Here is a 21,779-nt window from a genome sequence, read left to right on the forward strand (position 1 = left end):
CTTGTGGACTCTGAGGAGACCTCCCACCCTTTCTCTAGTTTTCCAGTTGTCCTACCTTGTTCCAGAATAAGCCTTTCACCTCACAGGCTGGCAGTGCTTACTGCACTGTTCCCTTGCTGCCACCTTATAGGGCTTTACCACATGCATGGCCTTCCTCTTTGGTTACCCAGAGATCTAGGTCTTACCACAATGAAAAGTGTGCTCAGAGTAGGATATCTGAATATAGACACCATGACCCCACGCACAGTGTGGCGTGTTGCAGGGGGGCAGTTTCTGTCATCTGTGAGCCAAGATGAAGGCTTCATGTCACATCAGTCTGCTTCCTCACTCTTGGGGCTCTTATTGTAGGCTTAGCTGGAAACAAAAATTGGCTATGTTTCTTCTGAACTACCCTCCGCTTGCTGGACTAACCCACTTCACAGCAATAAGAACACAGGCTTTTTCTAGCTTAGCAGTTTTCTAGACTTGATCAAGAGTTGGCAAAATTTCTACCTATTCTCACTACCTCTGCAGGAAATGACAACAGAAACAACCTCCACCTCTGTGACACTCCTGGGCTCCAAAATCACCTTTCCTCCCTTACCTAACACACTCTCCTGGCAGAAGTCAATACAGCTCAGTAGTGCAACACATTGCAGTCACGCTTAGTGCAGGGGCGGGGGGGGGGGGGAGAGAGAGAGAGAGAGAGAGAGAGAGAGAGAGAGAGAGAGAGAGAAGAAGAAGAAGAAGAAGAAGAAGAAGAAGAAGAAGAAGAAGAAGAAGAAGAAGAAGAAAGAGAAAAAAGATCCCAGAAACAAGACAAAGATAACTTAAAAAAAAAAAAAGAAAAAGAAAAGATTACAGACTCAAAGGTCAACCATAAACAGCTCTTGAAGGTGAGCTACAAAGATGGAAGCAGGCCTTGCCTCACACATCTGTGACTCACTTCTCTGTTGCCCTTGTTTGTTTCAGTTCAAAGGAGAGAAACAACCAGCTTGTACCTCTATATTATTCTGTAAAATATTAAGCCAGATGGTAGAGAAGGAAGGCCTATGTTGAGTTGAAACCAAGGGTATGAGAAGATGGAGACATCTATTCAATGCAAAGGTCAGTAGTGCTCCTTAATGATTTTCTCACATCAGCTGACTGGTGCTAAGGGAGATGGGGATGGAGGAAGAGAGCGAGCATTCCTGTTTTCTAAAACTCAGGTCCACATTTAACGGTCCTGGGCCCTTCTCGGGAAGTAGCAGAAGCAGCCAGTCTTCAAAGACTACAAGCAGCAGCCCCCTTCCATCAGTAGGTTCACCTTCTGGATGGTTCTCTTTTCCTCCTGCCATTCTTCTTTGATTTTTTTTTTTTTTTTGACTTTGTTTGGCTTGCCTGGCTACAGAGACACAGATCCACGTCCACATACAAAGAAATTTGCCAAGGCCTCTCTCTGAATGATGGGATTTAAAATCGGTACAAATAACTCCATGCAAAAAGGTAGAACTATTAAATACAAAGTGAATTATTATACTAGGATGCAGATTCTTTATCCTATCCTCTTTTTGTATTATTCAGTTAAAAAAGAAAACATAATTAGTGGGGTTTCTTATAGACTTCTTCCTGCAGGTTTACAGAATCACTTGAGTGACTCTGGAGAAGCCCCTGGTGTGTGGCAACCCTCCAGAGTCTGTCCCTTCCGTGCCTCGGAACCCTCCCTGTGCACCGTGCATTTGCCTGACGGATCACACTCACATGCTGGAGCTTGAGGAGAACAGAAAGGAACAAGGATGTTTGGCATCTTGGGGCTTTTTAAAACAAAGCAATTGTAGATGTTCTCTGTCATCAGCCTCTTCCCTGTTTGCTGTGATGGGTGTGGATTTCTGAGAGACTCTGTGTTCATCTACTCTGACAACCACAATTCTTTCAACAACGGTGCAAAGGATTAATGGATCTTAATTAGATATGCCTAAGCAAACTATCCTTAATGTATACTTCAATAGGCTCCTCTGGAAACCTGAAGTCTACATCAATGGGAGCAAGGATGAGATTTAACTGCTCGAGCATCTTTGGGAACTTTCTCCTGACTCTCTTGCTGACTTCAAGCTGAGATGTGTCCCATGAAGAGCAGAGTAAAATGGCTTCATGTTGGAAGGTTCCCTAGCTGGGAGCTGAGCACTTCAGACTGTTCCAAAGCCTTATCAAAGCCTGGCCTGCTTTTGGTCATCTGGATGCATACAGCACAATGTGTCCTGCAGGGCAGATGAGGTGCAGAGCAGCCAAGGATATCTATACCCTCTTCAGATAGTCTTGATATATGGAGAGAAGCCATGAATCACAGAGGAGCATAGTTATATTAATTCTCAGATCCATCATAGAGACAGATGAGGAACCTTCACAGGACCAGTGATATCATTCTTTGGTAACCCCAAGAATGGGTTTTAGGATTTTAGAACTGAATTGTATTTGGGTCCTCTGTGGTATGCCATCCCCCTCACCCTACTTCCCTTCTGTTCCCTTAACTGAAATTGCATTTATTTCCAAAATTTGAGCCAAAAATGTAAATTATAGCACAAAAGCCAGGTTATAAAAAGGTTGCCAAGCTATCTTAAGCTAAGCTGAGCTGTATAGAGCGTGCTTTGACAAGGACTATGACCCATTCCCAGTGTTAACTTGTTGTGTTCCTCTTTTGTGATGCTAGGCATGGATGGGTGAATGCTGGTGGCCTGAAGGCTTCCTACTTACTACCTTCTCAGTGCCAGGGAGGGGTCTTAGGAGTGAGGTGAAGTGGATGTTGCCATGTTTAAGACCTTAGGACCATAGAGAGCTTAACGCTACCACAAATGACGTCCCTACTACTGGGAAAGTAGGTAGATCAGATGACTTGAGTATTTTACTAATGCTTCTTCTTTTTCCTTTCTGGGAATTCTGTACTAGATACTCAGAATAAACATCCAAAAAAAGAAAATAAATTTGTCCCCAGCTTTATTCCAAAAACAGTTTGGGGAGGCCATGATGATCTAAAGTATAAGATCAATGGCTTTAATCAGTGGACGGCTCCATTCTTTGACCCCAGAGCCATCAGGTTAGGTAAAGATAGTTTTTCCTTCAAGGACTATGTTCTGTTTTAACTATTCCATCCCCAAAGTGCAGAAACTATTTCCTTCTCAAAGCTCTAAGAGACAGCAGGAAAGGAAGATAAGACTTCCACAAGAAACGACCCTTGATGGGAGACTGAAGGCTTTCCTAAGGGGCAGAAGACTACTCTGGGGTAGAGGACAGACCCCTGCCATATGGGGACAGCATCAAATCAGAGAATCAAAATATTCCCCTAGCTTGAGAAGAAAGACATAAAGGAAAACAAATGAACAAACAAACTATAAAATACACATTCCTCCAGTTTCAGATTTCTATGAAGTTACAATTATGCTTAAATCAAGGTTTACAGATAGCAGACAACTGTTTAATGTGTGTAAGTATTGTCCTTTTGCTTTGCCATGTTTCACTTTCTTTGAAGGAATTGCATCCATGCACACACGTCCTAATGTCCAGTGCAGAAAAGAAACCTGTTTGCTACCAGCTTCAATTCCAGAACACTTCCTAATCTATATTCACAAAAACTAAAACTAGCTACTGTAAAATGAGATGCAGGTTTTCTGAAATGTGTTGGGGATGGGGTGTGCACACTTTTTTTTTTAAATGGATAAAAGAAGAAAAAAATCACTTTCTAATCTCTCAAATATGTGCTATAGTGTCTCTGACCATTATTAATTATTAATCTCTCAAATATGTGCTATAGTGTCTCTGACCATTATTTTTGCTGCACTCGTTACTGTTCGGGCTGGTGGTGCTCTTGACAGATGTCAGCTTGCAAAAACAGGAGGCCATGAGCAGTGAGAACTCACACCCCTGAGCCTCTAGACTATTAAACAGGATTTAGACATTCATCTGTGACTTAAGAGATTGTGGTGAGAAATTCTGGGTCTCAGGGTTGGATGGATTTGAGAGCTTGAAGGAACAATGGCAATAAGGCAGCTTGGGCCAACTGGATGAACAGAGATCTTCCTGACCCAGCTCCCTCCCACTCTACACTGTATTTGAGAGGATAGTGTTTGGTGATGCCGAAGAGTCTTATATGCCTTCAGAAGGCAATGCCCAGGGGCAAGAGAGCTTTAGATACAGAATACTTTCAAAAGAGATGGCAGGAGCCCATATGGAAAAAGAAAGAAGTGAGGGTAAAACTTGGTGGGAGGCTATAGGAAGGCAAAGTCAGTCTTCAGCGATTCGAACATTGGCCTAAGACGCGGTGGACTCCTGCCAGATGCCTACCTCAGGAAGGCTTTTGAACTTGACACTTATCTTGTTGCTCTCTGTGGGAAATGATGCTATAAACTGGATTGAGTCAAAGTCTGGATCAAGCCTCAAGTCAAGCAACAATACATTTTTTCATATGAAATGTAGATTCTGAGTGTCAAGGTAGAGCAAGAAGTAAGTGCTTGTGACTCCAAACTGTGTCTTAGACTCTACATCTTCACATGAGCAGAGAGGCGATGGTAGCACAGCGAGTCAGGACACTGTGCTAAAGGTCACTGTGAACTGACACTGCAAGGACTGCAAGGTGACAGAGAGAGACACCTACAATGACCTCAGTCTTCTTCACCAGTGATCTAGAGACCAGACAGCTATAACTGGAACAAAACCTAGATTTATGGCCAAATCACATAGTAAGTATTTATAAACTGAGTACTGTACTTATAATTTAATATAGTACCCATTTAGTCTTGTTCTTGTTTTTTAACACTTATTAGGTTTATATCAATTTTTGTTGTAAAGCAGGCATTTGATAAACTTCTTAGAGCCTTTTATTCTTTAATAATATCCCTCAAAATTTCAGTCCAACAAATATTTGGCTTTTCAAAGTGTAATACATGAAGACATTCTCTCAAACTTTTCTTTTGTATGTTTGAGTGGAAATGGCTTTTGGCTTGAATAGCTACCAAAGTTATTTTGAAATGGTATCTCTTTCTTCAGATTCCTGTAAATCTTGTATCTGGTAAACATGCCATTAGCTAAATATTAGCACAAGCAGATATAATCAACAAGGGAGGGTTTTTTTTTCTCCCTCAGAAATCATCTACTCATATCAAGAATCTGAAAACTGTGGTTTTTAAAAAAATAAAATAAAATACTTATCTTTGGTTTAATGTAAAGGTGAGGGGAATTAATGATTCAGCTAGTACAGTTGACATTTAAAACTCTGACTCAGGTCCTCCTACTCTCAGATACTGACAACCTTTAAAAGCTGAAGCTGAAATGAAGACATTCTGCCTACAAGTCCCAAGTTTATGAACTCATTTAAAGAAAGATGCTAAGAAGAGTGGTAGGAGAAATTCATGAACAGTTGGGGTCATAATGCAAGATTTTCGGGGGGGGGGCAGTGCAAAGATGATTGGGTAGCTCAATGTTATCTTTAAAAAGAAACAAGAAATGAGAAAAATTTTGGTAAGAAAGAGAACGCAAGAATAATGGAGTTGGGACAAGGTACCTTGTGCCTTGATCACAGAAAGGACAGCCTCACTACCATGGAGTTCACACTCAGGCTTTCCCTCTGACATGTCTTTCATTGTGAACAGATGCTACATAAGTAGTTTCCTACCAGACTCTTGTTTAGCATCATCAAAGGAGACTAGGCATGGAAAGTTCCTTAATGAATGTCAGGCTGTACAAGTGGAGGGTGCTGAGGAGAGCTTGGATGGGTGGGGGCAAGAGACAACACTGGATAGGCACAGCAGAACGTCATGAGACTCCAAGATAATGATTGACAAGGGAAGACTGAAGGAGAGAGTGGTATGTTCACACTGAGAAGCCTAAATATTGGTCCAACATGGGGAGGGTTTCTATTGAGTTTTATGAAAAGCTGTCATCATTTGGTCTTGAATATAGAATGTGGAGAATGAGGCTGGGTTCACTGGCTTGATTCTGATTTCCAGGCTTGCAGTGGAAGAGCTGGGGCAGCTGTAGAAAGATCCTTAAAGAAATACTTGGAAGTGCTTCTGTTATAAGGAGGGGCTCTCTGATCTCTGAATGCCCCATGGTGGCCTGACTAAAGAAGAAAGCAAGTAGAGATGCTAAGGGCCAGATTACCAAGAGCCATCCACTTACAGATTTCGAAGGCCGAGAATGTCATATATGTTTTTTGAGTTCTATCAATAAAAAGTTCCTAGAAATATGGTTTTACTTTAAAATAAATCTCTTGGGGAAAATCAACAGTGTATTATTGCCAAGATGCCTCCAGGGAAAGGCTGAAGCCTAATGAAAATAATGGCCAGCAGTGAAGAGAGAGAGAGAGAGAGAGAGAGAGAGAGAGAGAGAGAGAGAGAGAGAGAGAGAGAGAGCAGACCCTGTAGGATCAATACTGAGAACCAATGTTTGAAGATACTTTTCTCTGTCTTTGCTTCTCACCAAAGCAGCCCTTTGGAAATGCAGCTTATGACAGTCGGTCAGATCATGTGATAGACAAGCAGCTCCTTGGTTATATTCTTTTGAAGCAAATACAGATTATGGCAGTCCTATACAGGAAGATCACAGATATGTTCATATGCACTTCCGTTGTTCTTCGGATATGAACAGGGTCAGCTAAACAAGATCGTGTAGAATATGAACGTCTTGGTATTAGCTACAGCAAAATAATTTTTAAAAAAGTTTTCACTTGACTATGTGTGCTATGTCTGAGCTTAAAAAAAAGTTCTAAAATCTTGTAAAGACAATACTGAAGCTGATAATATAAAAGGCATAAGAGAGCAATAATGGTCATTAAATACACCAGATTAACTGCAGCAGGTGGTGATGGGTGATGATATATGTGAAGAAACAATATTTCAATCAACTGATGATATATGGCAGATTCAAAGTTAAAATGAATATAATGTAACATATTTCAATATAGAGCTGTTATATATAATGTGTATGTTCTAGGTTTCAGAAACACTGCAATGTAGTGTATTGTACTTAAGTAAGCATACCTAAATAGTAACCATAGTCTTCCACAAAGTCACTAGTACTGTTATAGTACTGTTAAAACAATAAAAACAAAAAGAGAAATGAACTTTTTTCCAGTAAAAAGAAATTCCTGTGGTTACGGTCACAAACTTCTTTCAGATACAGAAAGACAATATACATTTTAAAAATAATAAGCAAAAAAAAAAATAGTTGCAATGGTAAGTAGCCTTACTGCATGGGGGAAGGGAAAATGTCACTAAAACACAAGAGGAACAAAAAGTCCTCTGAATTCTGTAAAGCAGAAATAATCTACATATCAGATGGAAGGAAGGAAGGAAGGAAGAAAGGGAAGAAAGAAACTGTCTAGTAAAAGAGAGGCATGGAAATGAGAGAACTAAATCCAACTGTTCCCAGGTCACCAAGCCATCAAGAGTAACCTATGAAAGCTGAGTCCAGTCATTCAGTATATTATGCTACAGTAGCATTCTACTTTAAAGTCTGACATGGGCAAGAGCCACTGATTCTTAGAGATTGCCCTCAAGATACTCCCTGATATTCTATTGGTTTGCTAGACATGGTAAACAACCCATTCCTGAAAAGACTTGGGTGAAGGCCACACTGGTTTCAGGAGACTCAGCTTGTGAATGGTAGTGATGTTCTGTAGGTGCAGGCAGCCTCCGGGAGCATCAGTTGGGGAGTAGGACTCCCATGTGGTTCCTGTGTGTGAGTGCACACGATGGGAGTTGGGATTTTGTGCCTCTGGCTAGATTTATCTATGATCTGTAGAACCATGTTCCTTCTCTAAAGCCAAGAAGGTTCCAGAGAGGAAAGGAATAGTCTTTGAGCTCTGGCGTATTCCTGGGATGTTTGGGTGTCACCTGCCTGGCTAGGTCCTCTCCTTTGGGAGTCCTATGAGGTGGCCTGGATGGCTCTCTCTGGTATGCTTCTGGTTGAGTGTGTGTACCCCACCCTCTTCTGGAGGAAAACAGCCTGTCCCTGTGGGTTTGCTGTAGAGCCAACAAGCTGCCTTTGTTTCTCCCAACTCTGAAATGCTACAAAAAGCAACAGAGTGGGCAGGTGACTGCTTCCTGGGAAGAAAGCCATGAGTCTGAGCACAATGGTAGAAGAGGCAATTGTATCTACGCACCAGGAACTCTGCCGTGTGTGCTTCATTTGAGAGATGCACACACACTCAGACAACATAAATAGACATAAACATACAAATATGCACGGTCATGTGCACACATGTGCGTGCACATACACACATTCACCAGTAAATCCACAGAAGTGTAGCATTTGTTCAAGTTTTTCCTCAAGGGGCTATACACAAACTACTGATGGTTGGGCTATTTCTGAATGCTGTAAAGCCTCGTCACAGATATTGACATACCCAACCAAGGTAACAAAGCAGAAAGCAGGGATATGCGTGGTGTCAGGCCTCTGACTCTAGCTGGAAATGCTCAAGTGTATGCTGCTGTCACTGGAGAATATGAATGAAGTTTTGTGGTACCAGCACCTCATACCATGTGTGCACACGGATAAGGTGCACTCACAGATAGACATTCTGGACAGCAGCTGTGACAAACTGGATGGGTTAAGCTACTTTTGTTATTAGCATCTGTGTGCAAATGACAGTTAAGCTTTGGGCTATAACAACTGTCGCAACAGCAGCAGAAACAGATGTCTCCTGTGGGGTTCCTTTTCTCTATGCCTTAGGAGTATCAGGATCATGTAAGCACTCTGAGTCAAGAAACTTCTCAGTCTGAAAGAGATCCAAGGAGAGACTTGGACTGTTTTCAGGCATTGCTGAAGCTAGGATTTCATGACTAGGGCTAGAGTTTGTCTACGATCTGCAGATTATGCGTCTTCATTAAAGATGTGAAAATTTTGATTTTGCATTTAAACAAAAGCTCACAAGACAAACCAAATGCACCTCAAAACTGAGGTGGGACAGAGTGCAGTCTGTAGCTATATAGTCTCTGCAGAAAGAGAAAGCTGTATTTTGGGATTGGGCTCCCTGTGAAGGAGACTTTAAGAGCCATCCAGGCACCTGTGGTTATGTTTAACAGGACTCGCTACTTAGCAACATGGTTATTTTACATTCAGCCTCGACCTACCACTGAAACAGAGCAGACAGGAAATAGCTGCTGCTTCCTGAAAGCAGCTGGTTCCCGTACAGGTTTGGTGCCTCCCAGGAAGTCCCTGGTTCCATAGTACTCAGTCATGAATAGAGCTTAGTTTTGTGATTATGAAACCATTACAAACTAAGAAATGTCCCTATCTTCACAGCCTTTCATTTTCTGTGTGTGTGCCTGTGCGTGTGTGGGTGTGCACACACTTTTGGCAATAATCCTACAACCAATGGTTTCTTGTGAAAGTTCCTTAGCTGAGGTTAGGCCAATAGTCTGTGGAGCATAGATGGGGCCTAAAGAAACTCTGGGAGAAGGGCAGCTACCAGTAAGCCATAGGTTAAGACTCTTGCTCCAGTCCTGGGCCTTTTCTAGTCTTCCTCCCGTGAGGAGGAGACATACAGTTTTGAAAACATTCTTGTGCCCTGCAAGCCTTCACTTTGCCTCTTCTCCTTAGAGAGAATGGAGACCAGCTCTACTGTCCCAAGAGCACTCCGGTACCCACCCGGTGATGCACACCACTGCTTGCTGTGGATTCAGTGTTCAAGCAGGAAAGCCTCTAGAGAGACTTAAGGAACTCCTCCTTGGGCTATTTTGCTTGGGTTGATGATCTTGCTACCCAGGGCTAGAAATGATGATGCTTTGGGTTAGTAACTGGGCAGTTTTACAGGAACACTCATGTGGATGTTTAAGATGTATTGGAAATGATAACTCTGCACACAAAGCCCTTGGGAATAGTTAAGTATTTTCATGTGCTTCTGGGGCATCCTGAGCACCAGAGCAGTGGTTGCCTTTGAAAGTTTGCCCCATGCTGCCACCTATTTCCAGAGCAGTTAGGAGAACAATCCCCTTTCCTTATGAAAACAGAATGAAAGTTGCTAGGGTCCCAGTTGGAAAGTTATGCTCAGCCCCAGAAAGCCAGCAGCTGGGTCAGCTCAACCAAGCACTGTCCCCTCCCAGAAGCCTGAGAGTCTGGGGCTGGGAGGCCCCACCCTTGGTAGCTTTTTTTTTTTTTTTTAATCTATCCAATGGGGAGTCTATTGAAATTCTAGTGTCCCCTTTCTTTTGTTTGTCACCAACTCACATGGTTCTGTCTTTAGTGTCCTATTTTTCTTTTCTGTCTTTTTTTACAAAAATTCTCCCCCCCCCCAGGGGGGGGAGGACAAAATTGGCCATTTAAATAAAGTTCTTTTCTAACAAGTAAAGAGGTTTCTCTGAGCCAGAAATCACTCAAAAGAAAGTCTGCGGACCCTACCCAAGGAACAGGCTGGAGGTTTCCCTAAGTACCTCTTTGCCAAACTTCCTAGCTTTGTGATTGGATGTTTTCTGGTTTGGTATTGTTCAGTACTGAATACATTTTGCAATTCTTTTGTTCTCTTCCCCAGAGCTTCCATTACCCTGGACTTCAACTCATTACTAAATTAAAGAATTCTTTTTAGAGGGCTTCTTTTAAGAGTCAAGTCACAGCAGAAGGGCACCGCCCTCTGAGTTCTCTTCCCTCCCCAGGGCTTCTCCTGTCTGCTCCGGGGGCTACCTACACCTTTCTGCTCCCTTAGCTGCAGCTGCACACTGGCCCCGGGCAGCACCCGCCTGATGTGCTCTTCTGTAGAACCACACATCTCTCATGGCTGGCCCTAACTAATCAAAACAACTCCCTCTGCAACATCAGGGGAAGGCTCAGAATGGGTATTATCTGCTCTGCATCCTTGTCAGACCCACCTCCTTGCTGTCCTCAGGACAATGGGAGGGGGGAGTATCTTGGAGGGTTGCAACAAGGAACTTTCCTGTATGTTCCTGGGGACCTGAGGGCTTTGATGAGGCACACATTTCTGCATTAACTTCTATGCTGAAAGAAAACAGTGCTTTGGGGCATAAGCAGGTCATATGATGGTGGATGGTGTGTGAGGTGGACACACAGTAGATCCTGACAGGGAGACTGAGGAGAAGCAGGCACGCCCAGAGGAAACTCTTGCTCTCCAGTGTCAGACACAGACTCTCCCTGCTCATGGATTGAAAAGAGTTTTCTTGGTCCTGACATGATATTATGATATACAATAAAGTGTCTCTTACTTACAGAGAAAGAAGGTAAGTCCAAGTCTTTCTAATGTCAACAGGAACTGTGAACTCCGAGACAGGGGGCAGGGAAATGGCAGCATCTGGGCAATGAGCCAGGATTACTTCCCACCCTACCTCCTGGCAGAAAGACATGGGATGGGAGAATCTGCAGGAAGCTAAGTTAACAACAGTGAAAATACTTCTATAAAGATTTTCATTTAGGATTACTGGGTGTGTGTGGGAGAGGTTGTTTCTTGGTTATTTGTTTTTGTTTTTTATTGTAGAGCTGAATGATATCCTTTAGTTCTAATTATTGTATTTTGGGGGTATATTTTACACAGGGGCCATTTTTTTTTTTACACAAATCTGGTACTATTGCGGCTTTGTATTTAACAAATTCCTTGTTAAAATCATAGATTGATTTAAAAAAAAACACATTATACTAGTATTCCAGTATTCCTTTGCATACCAGTTCTTGTTCCCTAACTTTCTCAAGAGGTCTGCCTGGGACACCTGCCTCCATTAGGTGTGAGTGTGTGCATGTGTGTACATGCACACGTGCACAGGTGTTCCTGAATACTAAAAGGACCTTTTTAAAAATTGTTTTCTAGTTTTAAAAGAACTGATAGCATCCCATCATAAAAAATTGTAGGACTGAAAACCAAAAACTGGCAACTTTCTCATCTTTTCTTTCCATGTGTGACTGTGAGACAGCGTGTGTGCGTGGGCAGTCCTGGGAGCACCTGCATCTTTTTGAATAGGTGCGGACTGGCTTGTCTTCTACACTGCAGTGCAGTTGGAAAGCAGCCCTTGGGAGGCCAGGTGCCCAGCACCAGCACTATAGAAGGTTCTTTGCGTTAGAGCTCCGATGGATGCCAATGGAGTGTCCTTCAGTTCTAGAAAGTAGTACTGTAGGATGGGAGATGTTTGGGGTGAAAACAGTAGGAATGAGCCTGTACAGTCGGACCTAACCAAGACCTCCTTAGGGATGGATCTCCACACATGTTTTAAAAGGAAATATTCCCTTTATAGGGGAAGGATAAATCTCAAGAGTTTCAAGTCACCTGGTGTTATCTTTTTTCTTTTCTTTTCTTTTCTTTTCTTTACTTTTCTTTTCTTTACTTTTCTCTTTCTTTCTTTCTTTTTTTTTTTAACACGCTCTATAACAAGTGTTGGACTTTTAACCCAGCTGCTTAGCGTTTTGACAATGCACATGAGCATCAAGACACGGGGACTCTTTCAGATGTAGTGAGCAGATGGGAAGTGTAACCTAATGGTACTCAAGGTAAGTTTTCCCAGGAACAGTCTGAGTTCTGACGACTTTACTGAGGTTTGACTAGAGGCACTACTTTCAGTGTGCTTCTGTCAACAGTGAGGATACCTAAAGCTGGACCTTAGCTTTCTTTTCTTTGATTTATATGATGAGTGATTTCATGTCTTTTTTTCCTCCAGATTAAGAAAAAAAAAAAAAAACCACCATCTGTTTTCTTTTTCCTGGTGGGTTGGTTAAAGGACTCATTTTTTTGAACTATCCCATGACGTCATTACTTAATGCTCCCTCTATTGGTGGTAAAGAAACATTAAGTCACTCCTGCCTTCCAATATTAACAACAGCAAAAACAGCAAGGGGTAGGGTAGGGAGGACTTCTGAATTTCTGAAGCTAATTTTTAAAACAGATCACACAAGTTTTTTGGGTGTCCCCTTCTTAGAAATCACAGTAAGTGATACTCAGTAGTCAGTTACCCATCCAAATCCACACTACAACTTCTAGCAAAACATCGACTGAATTAAGCACCAAAAGACCAACTTCAACACCACAAATACTCCAGTTGCACAAACTACTAAACATCACAAAGAACTTATGGAAAAGATCCAAGTTAACCAATTGTCTAAAATATATGAATAAAACCAATTTAGTCATTATAGAGTTGCTTGCCTTGGAAAATTTTCCCTCGTTTGCTGCATTTTTTTTTAAATAAATGCTAACAGGAAAATTAGGAGGAAAATTGAATTAAAATGTAGAGCAATTTAGAAAAGAAAAATCTCTTCTCTTTTTTTTTTTTTTTAAAAAAATGTACTTTTGTGTTTCTGTGTTATTGGAATAGTTACTTTTCCTTTTAAGTGTGCTAAAACATGGCCAGTCACGAAATTACTTAGTGAGTATTAGCTAGGTTTAAAAAGTCCTATTTTTTTTTTTTAAGCTGGAATCCCTTCAGGACACGGTTCATAATTGGAAAATCTGATGATGTCTTGATCAAGACCAAAGAGGGAAATCCCAACTAGAAAGAGCACCATCTAGGATGATGCCAGAGACTCATGGCCTTTTGATGAGCCGGACGTTAGCACAGAGAAACTGTTAATTTTCAAAAAAGCAAGAGTCACTAGTCAACTAAAGGATGAGCGTCCTACTCAGCCCTGTCAGCCATGGTGGAAAGAGTCAGAGGCAGTGAAAGGAAGAAAGGAGTTTTGGCATCGGCGCACTGTGGTTTGTAACAGGCTTCTCATAGGATGCTCACACAGTGGAGAGGGAGGAGGCAGGGTAGAGGCATGTAGACTCCTTCTCCTGGTGGATCATAAAGGAAATGAACCCCTGGGTTAAGATTTCTAGACCACTAGTGTTTCACCAGAGGAAAAAAAAGTAAGATTAATGGAAACTCTAGAATCCTAAGAGCTCAGAGAAATTTTGGAGAAGAAATCTGCTTCTAAAAGAGCATGTCCCTTCCATGACAACGGGCAGAATTCTAGATGGATGGGTGATTACTATTCAGTGGAGCCACTTAAGCTTGCTAGAAGTCAAAGATCTACGCATCAAAAACAGAGCAGCAGTTGAAATTACAGCAGGGTGGGCGGGCCTCAGAGGCCCTCAGCGACCCAGGCAATACTTTAAAATAATAAAAATTAAGAAAAAAATATGAAGAAAATATCCTTCCTCTCTTTCAAATATAGCTTTAGTTGCCTTTTATTCTTTCTCTCTGGAAGCAGTATCACTAACCTTAACAGTCTTGACTTACCAAAAAATATATATATGTGTGAGAGACGAAGTCAAAGGGGCGGTGGCAGTGTATGCAAACCCAAAATGAGAAAAAAATCACTTTTAACAATCTCACTTTTTTGTTTTTTTTTTTACACAAATACTGTTGTAAATATATTAAAAAAATCAGCATTCTATCTGGTAAACATCACTTTTGCCCCTCTATAAATTTTTGAATTAAAAAAGCCTCAAGAACTTTTACTGTTCCCCCCACCCTCCATTTCTCTTTCTTTTTCTCTTCCACAAGAATATATCCTGATGCTTTTTTTTTTTTTGCAAAGATTGTTGGAAATAATCCTTCTCTTGTACCTAGAAACATAGGTGCAAATCTGTAATCTTTGTTTTTATCTGCATTCCTGCCTTTCATGAAAGTCCCTCTTGATTGTGCTGAGGCTGTGGCTCAGCCAAGACACTGAATAAATACGATAGATAGCCACTGTTGCTTGATGCTTGTCCAAGTCTTCCTGGCTTCTGCTGAAAGGGGCGGGGATGTGGAGGAGGTGGGGCATGCAGACCAGGCAGGCCTGGGGGAGAAGCCTGCCACACTGCTTTTCCCCAACACCACTGTGCTCACTGCCCCCTCCCATCCCAGAGCCCTTTAATGAAATCAGACAACAACGTGGTAGGTGGAAAACAGCAGGGCCTTTCCTCTGGGTTTTCAACCAGAAGTGATATTCCACAGTTTAAACTGCTTACTGTGAAGTCCAAGTGGCCAGAATTGTGAACTGTCCACTGAAACACTGTGAGCGGTGTACTTAAAGACAGCAGGCCTTTACATCTCATAATAAATTCTGTAGTGCTCTTCACGAGTGGAAAAACAATTTTTCTTTTTTTTTTTTTTAACATTTTTTAAAACTTTTTTAAAAGATTTTTTTGTTTGTTTTTTTGTGTGTGTGGTTTTTTGCTTTTTTTGTCTTGTTTTGATTTTGTTTTGTTTTTTTGTTTGTTTGTTTTTTGTTTTTGTAAAGAAGGGTTGTATTTAGAGGCCAGTAGCTAGAGATCCAACCAGTGGACCTCTTGAAGCACTACCAGGCCTTAAGGCCACCATCCAAGGGAGACTGGGAAAAATATTATCCACCCAAGCCCCCGGAAATGTAATGTACCAGCAGGCAAAAAACAGTTCTTCATGTAGTACAAAATGAAACGGAACAAAAACAAAAACAGAAAGTAAAAATGAAACCAAAACATTTCTTAAATTCTAGTGCCATAGCTTTTTGTCTGTCTGTTTGCTTGTTTATTTCTTTTGTTGTTGTTTTGTTTGGTTCATAAGAAAGAGAGAAAGGTACTACTTATCCGTCAGACACATGCATCCTCATGTGGTCGTTGAACTGCTCGATTTGGTCAAACTTTGCTGGGCAGACGGAGCAGACGTAAGTGGTCCCCTCCGTGCAGGCCACCACGCCTGGCGGACCTGCGCGGGCACCTGGGGGCGTGCCTGCGGGAGGGGTCCCGTTGCTGGCACTGTGCAGGGCCACATGTCGCTCCAGCAGGGTCTTGTGGGAGAACTTCTTTTTGCAGATGTAGCACTCATAGGACTTCTCCCCGCGGTGCAGGCGCATGTGCACATTGAGGGAACTCTTCTGGGTGAAGCGCTTGTTGCAGATGCTACACTGGTAAGCTCTCACTCCTGTGTGCGTCACCATGTGCTTGATAAGGTAATCCTTCAAGGAGAAGGAGCGCCAACAGATGCTGCACTGGTGGGGCTTCTCACCTGGTGATGTGGGAAGAGACAGCAAGCAGGACAGAACAAGACACAGCCAGAGTGGGAGAATGAGAGAGAAAAACAAGACAACAGAAAAGAAAAACAAAAAGTAAAAAAAAAAAAAAATAGTAACAATTGATTCTTTCATGGCTCATCCTTGACTGGAAAGATCTAGGTCTCTCTGGACTGCTTTTCAGAGCACGCTTGTTTTAAGAATGCCAGGAGAGTCTAGAGTTTTCCATTTCCCCATGACCCAAAACTGCTCTCTTGTTAAGTAGTAACATGCAATTACCCAACTCTTCAAAGGTCATTTGGAAGAAAACCCAAGAGGCTACTTTTTAAGAGTCATTCTCAGTACCATTATTAAAGATTTACACATTTCCAGTTAATATTAGCAAACAAATATAAGAGTTAAGAGAAATACCTTTGGAGGGAGGGGTTTGCTATAATCATTGTGAAGTGAGAATACTGGCTGTGTAACTTGAGTCTTTCCAGAAAGTCTCCATTTCCACTATTCAGCCTAGTAAATGCACACATTATTGAATGTAGGCCTGGGCTGTATCCGATAAAAGTCTTCCTGAGAATGAACTGGCTGTACCATGTTGACTGCACTGTCCTGCAGGTTGACCTCGTTGGCTGTGACAGCTGAGCAGGTGGTGGACAATCATTGAGTCTTGAGCCTTGTTCAAGCGTAGGCACCAACACACTGTGCGCCATCATAACAACTCACCAAGAGCCTCTAAGGTACACTGTCCTGCTCACCTCACTGTGATGGTGTTGACATGAAATACATATGGAATCACTCTGTAGACCACCAAGGGCGGTGTGGGAAGGTCTGCATGGCATTCTCATTACTAGGCTACATCCTCCCCCATTAAATGGTTCCATATGCTTTTTGAACTTGTAGGTCAGTTTCTAAAATAACTTTTTCTATTTTTTTTTTTATCTTAGCCAGCTGGCACAGCCCTTTTTTTCTTCTGTTGTTTACTGCTTTGTCTGCCATTGACTCTGAAACCAAATAATCTAGCTACTTGAAAATAGTAAGGTAAGAACAGTCACTGGATGGTGACATTGGGGATCCCTAAAAGTCTACAGGTCTGGGACGTCACTTTGGATAATTGTTTAAAATTATTTAAAAAAAGACTTGCTTTTTGAAAAAGAATCAATATTGATTCTCAACACTTGCTGTTTTCTGATTTTGACAGATGAGAAAACCTCTCTAAAGTGTGTGATCTACCTCCTCCATCTCATTACTGACAGCCCAAAGTAGGCATTTGCCTCTGGGTGCCTGAAGCCCCAAGCCTGAGACCTTCTGGGGATGTGCAGCAGGCTGAGGGGCCTGCTCTTACTCGGCGCTAACTCCCACTTAAGCACGGGCCTTGCTTTTGCTCTTGTTTTTTTCCATTCTGAAGGAGACTGGTGTACCATGGTAAGAATATGGATAAAACGAGCATCCACGCACTGGGCGCTTACTGTGCCAGGCTCTGCATGGAGTGCTTCCCATTTGCTTCATCTTATGGAATGGTCTCTAATTCAACAGTGTTTTTGAGGTATTTCTAACATAAGGGACCTTGAATGAAAGCACTTACAGGGAAGTATGAAGTACAGGATCCTAGGTCTAAGAGAGAATAACTTAATTTTTAGATTAAAGTAAGAAACTCTGGGGAAGGCTTCTTGCTAAGGCGCTCAGCCTATCCACAGTGTTCTCATTGTAAAGTTTTTGTAAATGAGAGATTCCCTAGGACAACCACGCATGGTATCTCTAGTTGAGACACTGCTGTCGGCTATAAACATGCTTGCGATTTAGCTGGTCTTTGCTGTCCTTGTGTTCTCGGTATAATTTATAGTGACTATGTGAGGCTGGCCAACTATTTCTTAAAACGCGTCCTCCTGTCACCTTTAATGGGAAGTGTATCTGCCTTAAATTGCAGATGGTATTTTGGCCTGTTAGGAAGGTGAACCTGTTAAAGTGCTCTTGCTGTTTGAAGTTCGCCTTCTGACTGTGTTTTTCCTCCAGGCAAGGTCACCAATCAAGGCTCTTCACTTTCACACCCTTCTAATCTTGCTACAAATTGATTCTTCACAGTTGTCATCTTCTCCTTGGTCTGCATATATACTTAGGTTGTTTATATGCGTGTAGTATGGTTATGTCAGTAATTATTTGTGTGACCCTGGGCTTGTTAAGTGTTTCCTCTCCCTGGGTTTGTTTTGCCCTCTATAAGGGATAAATTGGACCAGGCACTAGCTATGGCTCTGTGGAGCCACTGGTCTTCATCTCAGGGTGGTCAGCAAGCCCCTAAGGGCTCCAGTCCTAGCCTTGGCAGCAAATGACCTGAGGGCAACTTGCTTAATCATTCAATCCTTGGGCAGTCCCACATTTTTAAATCGGACAAAGTACCCAGCTGTTTGCCCTACCATTGGAAAACGGGGTGCTGTCAGTGTGCAAAGTGTGCACAAGGCACCTCGGCACTGGTCAGAGGAGGGTCTCCATAATTACCTCAGTGCTGGGGTGACTGGCTGAGCACTTCAGGAACTGCCTGAATGACCTGGGTGTATTTTCATATCAGTCATCTGCCCACACTTGCCCTCCTTACCGGGAAAGATTTGAAACAGCATCCCTCAGCAGGCGGCATAACATTTCCTATCCACTCACTCCCCTACATATTACTTAGAGCAAACCTTAAAGGAAACCGGGCACTGTTCATGAAATGAGTGGTGTGTAGACTGTCACTCTGCAGGTGGAAAAATAAACAGTCACAAACAGTTTTCTGGGTTGGAGACTAAGGTTCACATCTGCAACTCTGGGTTGTTAGGAAGCGTTACAAAATGCAAAGAGGATATGTGAACCATAACATGAAGGACTGTGGGCACAAGGAACCCCTTCACTTTAAAGTGTTCCCTTCTGGGGAAGGAGTCTGAAATGAATTTCATTTCTTGGCTGAGTGTTAAGCTTGTTATCCAAGCTTTCTAAGCCTTGAATTCCTTATCTGGAACTTGGTAAAGGTTCACAAAGTGCACAGGTGTGGACTTGTTTTGAAAATCAAGGATAAGGCACTTAGCACTGAGTATAGGTCATTTTATGGAAAGCTACACTGTTGTATCCAGCCAGCAGGGACTGCAGATAAAGTAAAACATCTGAGAGATCTCTACATTGCATAGGAAAGTAGATCTTGGTTAGAAAGAAGCCAAGCCAAAGCAACAAAAACAATGCTTCAGACGGTCCCTAAAGCAGGCTGTTTGACTGAAGCGAGTAAACAGGTGAGGCTGTAGCCTTACACTGTAACTTTCTGTTAGTTCCATTGCACAGGCAGGGCAATGCCTACCCTCTTTGGGTGAACATGGTGGGAGTGGTTGGGAGTGAGGGTGTCAGAAAACCAAAACAGGATGCTTGGTGAGTATAAAACAAGCAAGGAAGTCAGAGGAAGAGGAAAGAGGTGTTCTGGGAATACAGGTCCACTGAATGGAAAAAATGAAGACTTGACCTGAAAACAGGAAGAGGCTTGGTATGAACAGTGGGGCTGTGGTCAAACCCAATGAAACAGCGACTTCAGAGGTGCACAGTTACTCTGGGTGTCTTGTGAAGAGGGCATGGAGCAGTGGGACATGGATGCTGATGTATGATATGTTCACCTTTCTGTCTATTCCCTGCTGACTGTCTAGGAGGGATTGCCAACTGGGGACATATGCATTAACACTTCTGCGGCTACTGGACAACTCAGATATTTTGGTGATAAGCAGAATTTTAAATACCTAGGGGAACAGTTTCTTATATTATCTGACTTCTTACAGTATTGTGAGTGGGGTAGATGTTAACACTCCAGAAAATGGTATCTCCTGTTACTTTTGTGCTGACACCTTCAAGATCCCAACAAATGAATGATAGCTAGGAATAAGATAAGCTCCAACTCCTGCTAACTCCCCTACCACCATAAACAGTCACTTCCTTGGTTGTGCTGGAAAATGCATGGTGTTTCTGTAATATATATTCCGATGTGTCAGTGATAGTTATAGTATTTATAGTCAAATGCGTCTGTATCTATTACTTAATCCTTCGCTAACTTATTAAGACCCCCAAAAATTGTGATTCCAGTTCAGCCTAGAACTTAAGCTTAGTTACAAAGTGGTAAAACTGAGGGTTTCCTTCTCCTGGAAGATTTAACAGTCCTACTCCTATGTGGATGGAAATACCATGGTAATACCATTGTCTTATGTCTCTCTTAGTAGCCTATTGCTAACTCTGACATGCCATTGTGATTACTCTTTTCCCATTGAATTTATGGCTGAAAAAGCAGAGTTTCCAAAGAAACAAGCAGAACTACCTTATGTGCAAAGGATATCAATGGGCTGAAAAACACCGCCAACGGATAGGCTGTTGATCATATGATTCAGAAAAAAAAAGTCAAAGAACTATCATTTGTTGGTGAAAAGCCACAAGTGGGAATATAGATACTGCACAATATATTCTAAAGCTATTTTTTTAAAGAAAGAAATCTAAAAGTTGTGCAGAGAAAAGAATGCATTTATGTATAAGTTCCTTGAATTAAGTTCTCCTGGAAAGCATGTCCACATTTTTGAACATTCATTTACATACTCACTCAACAAACATTTGCTAAGCAGCTACATATGCTAGCCCATGTTCATTTATAGATTTTTTTTTTTTTTAAGTAAAATGCCCTAAGTTTGGATCTTAAAAGAAAGTTCCACCTGGAGTTTCCAGATAAATTATATGACACCCTGTTGTTTGCCTTGATTTCCATGGCAACAGCAAGGCTGATCCTTCTAACATCCTCCATTTCTGGCTTTGGATCCCTCCCTGCTTTATTTTGACCTCTGTTTTGTCTCTTGATGGGAGAAGTGTGAAAGAACCCTACTTTGTCCCATGAAGGCCGGTGTACTGGCTAGTTTCGTGTGTCAACTTGACACAGGCTGGAGTTATCACAGAGAAAGGAGTTTCAGTTGGGGAAGTGCCTCCATGAGATCCAGCTGTGGGGCATTTTCTCAATTAGAGATCAAGTGTTGAGGGCCCCTTGTGGGTGGTTCCACCTTTGGGCTGGTGCTCTTGGGTTCTATAAGAGAGCAGGCTAAGCAAGCCAGGGGAAGCAAGTCAGTAAGAAACATCCCTCCATGGCCTCTGAATCAGCTCCTGCTTCTTGACCTGCTTGAGTTCCAGTCCTGACTTCCTTTAGTGATGAACTGCAACATGGAAGTGTAAGCTCAATAAACCCTTTCCTCCCCAACTTGCTTCTTGGCCATGATGTTTGTGCAGGAATAGAAACCCTGATTAAGACAAATTGGTACCAGCGTAGTGGGGTATTCCTGTGACAACCTGACCATGTTTGGGGGAGGACTGTGGAAGGACTTTGGAACTTTGAGCTAGAAAAGCTGTGGAAAGTTCTGTAGGAGCTTTGAAGACAATGTTACGAACAGTGCAGAAGATGGAGGCCTGGCTTGTGAAATTTCAGAGGGAAGATTAAGGACTCTTACAGTGGCCATGTTTTGATTGTGAAGATTCTGTGGTTTTGGTTAGCTGGAGAAGAAGAATCAGCTGTGAGTAACAAGATACCAGAACCACTAAAGCAAACCTTTGTGTTATTGGGACTATTGATGCTGGTTAGCTGGAGCTAAGAAATTAGCGGTGATTAAGAAGAGACCAGCATCACTGAGATGAAATCTTCTTGGAAGTGTTTTCTGAGAGCACGGAGAGTGTGTTCCAGAGATAGCCACAGTTGTATTTTGTGCTGTGGCTGGACTTGGTACTGTGTAAGAGTCACCCAGATGGTACTGGTTTTGAAGGCATGAAGGGGTCATGAAGAGCAGCTGAGGCTCTTGGCACAGTGAGAGGCCACGAAAGGCCATTGGTGAAGGTGCAGCCTCAGTTGCAATTGATGGTCCAGGACT

General features: G+C 42.3%; 1 protein-coding gene across 10 annotated transcripts in view; it reads right to left on the bottom strand.

Annotated features, from left to right (window-relative positions):
- Window positions 1-1,295: 1,295 nt before the first annotated feature.
- Zbtb20 (zinc finger and BTB domain containing 20) overlaps window positions 1,296-21,779 on the bottom strand; it is a 786,764-nt gene continuing 766,280 nt past the window's right edge. For all 10 annotated transcript variants that reach the window (XM_052158175.1, XM_052158178.1, XM_052158177.1 and 7 more), the window contains one exon: window positions 1,296-15,890. In XM_052158175.1, the coding sequence (XP_052014135.1) occupies window positions 15,469-15,890 (422 nt within the window). In that variant the 3' untranslated portion in view covers window positions 1,296-15,468. The remainder of the gene's footprint in view (window positions 15,891-21,779) is intronic.

Source organism: Apodemus sylvaticus, chromosome 15, assembly GCF_947179515.1.
Source record: "Apodemus sylvaticus chromosome 15, mApoSyl1.1, whole genome shotgun sequence".
Lineage (NCBI taxonomy): Eukaryota > Metazoa > Chordata > Mammalia > Rodentia > Muridae > Apodemus > Apodemus sylvaticus.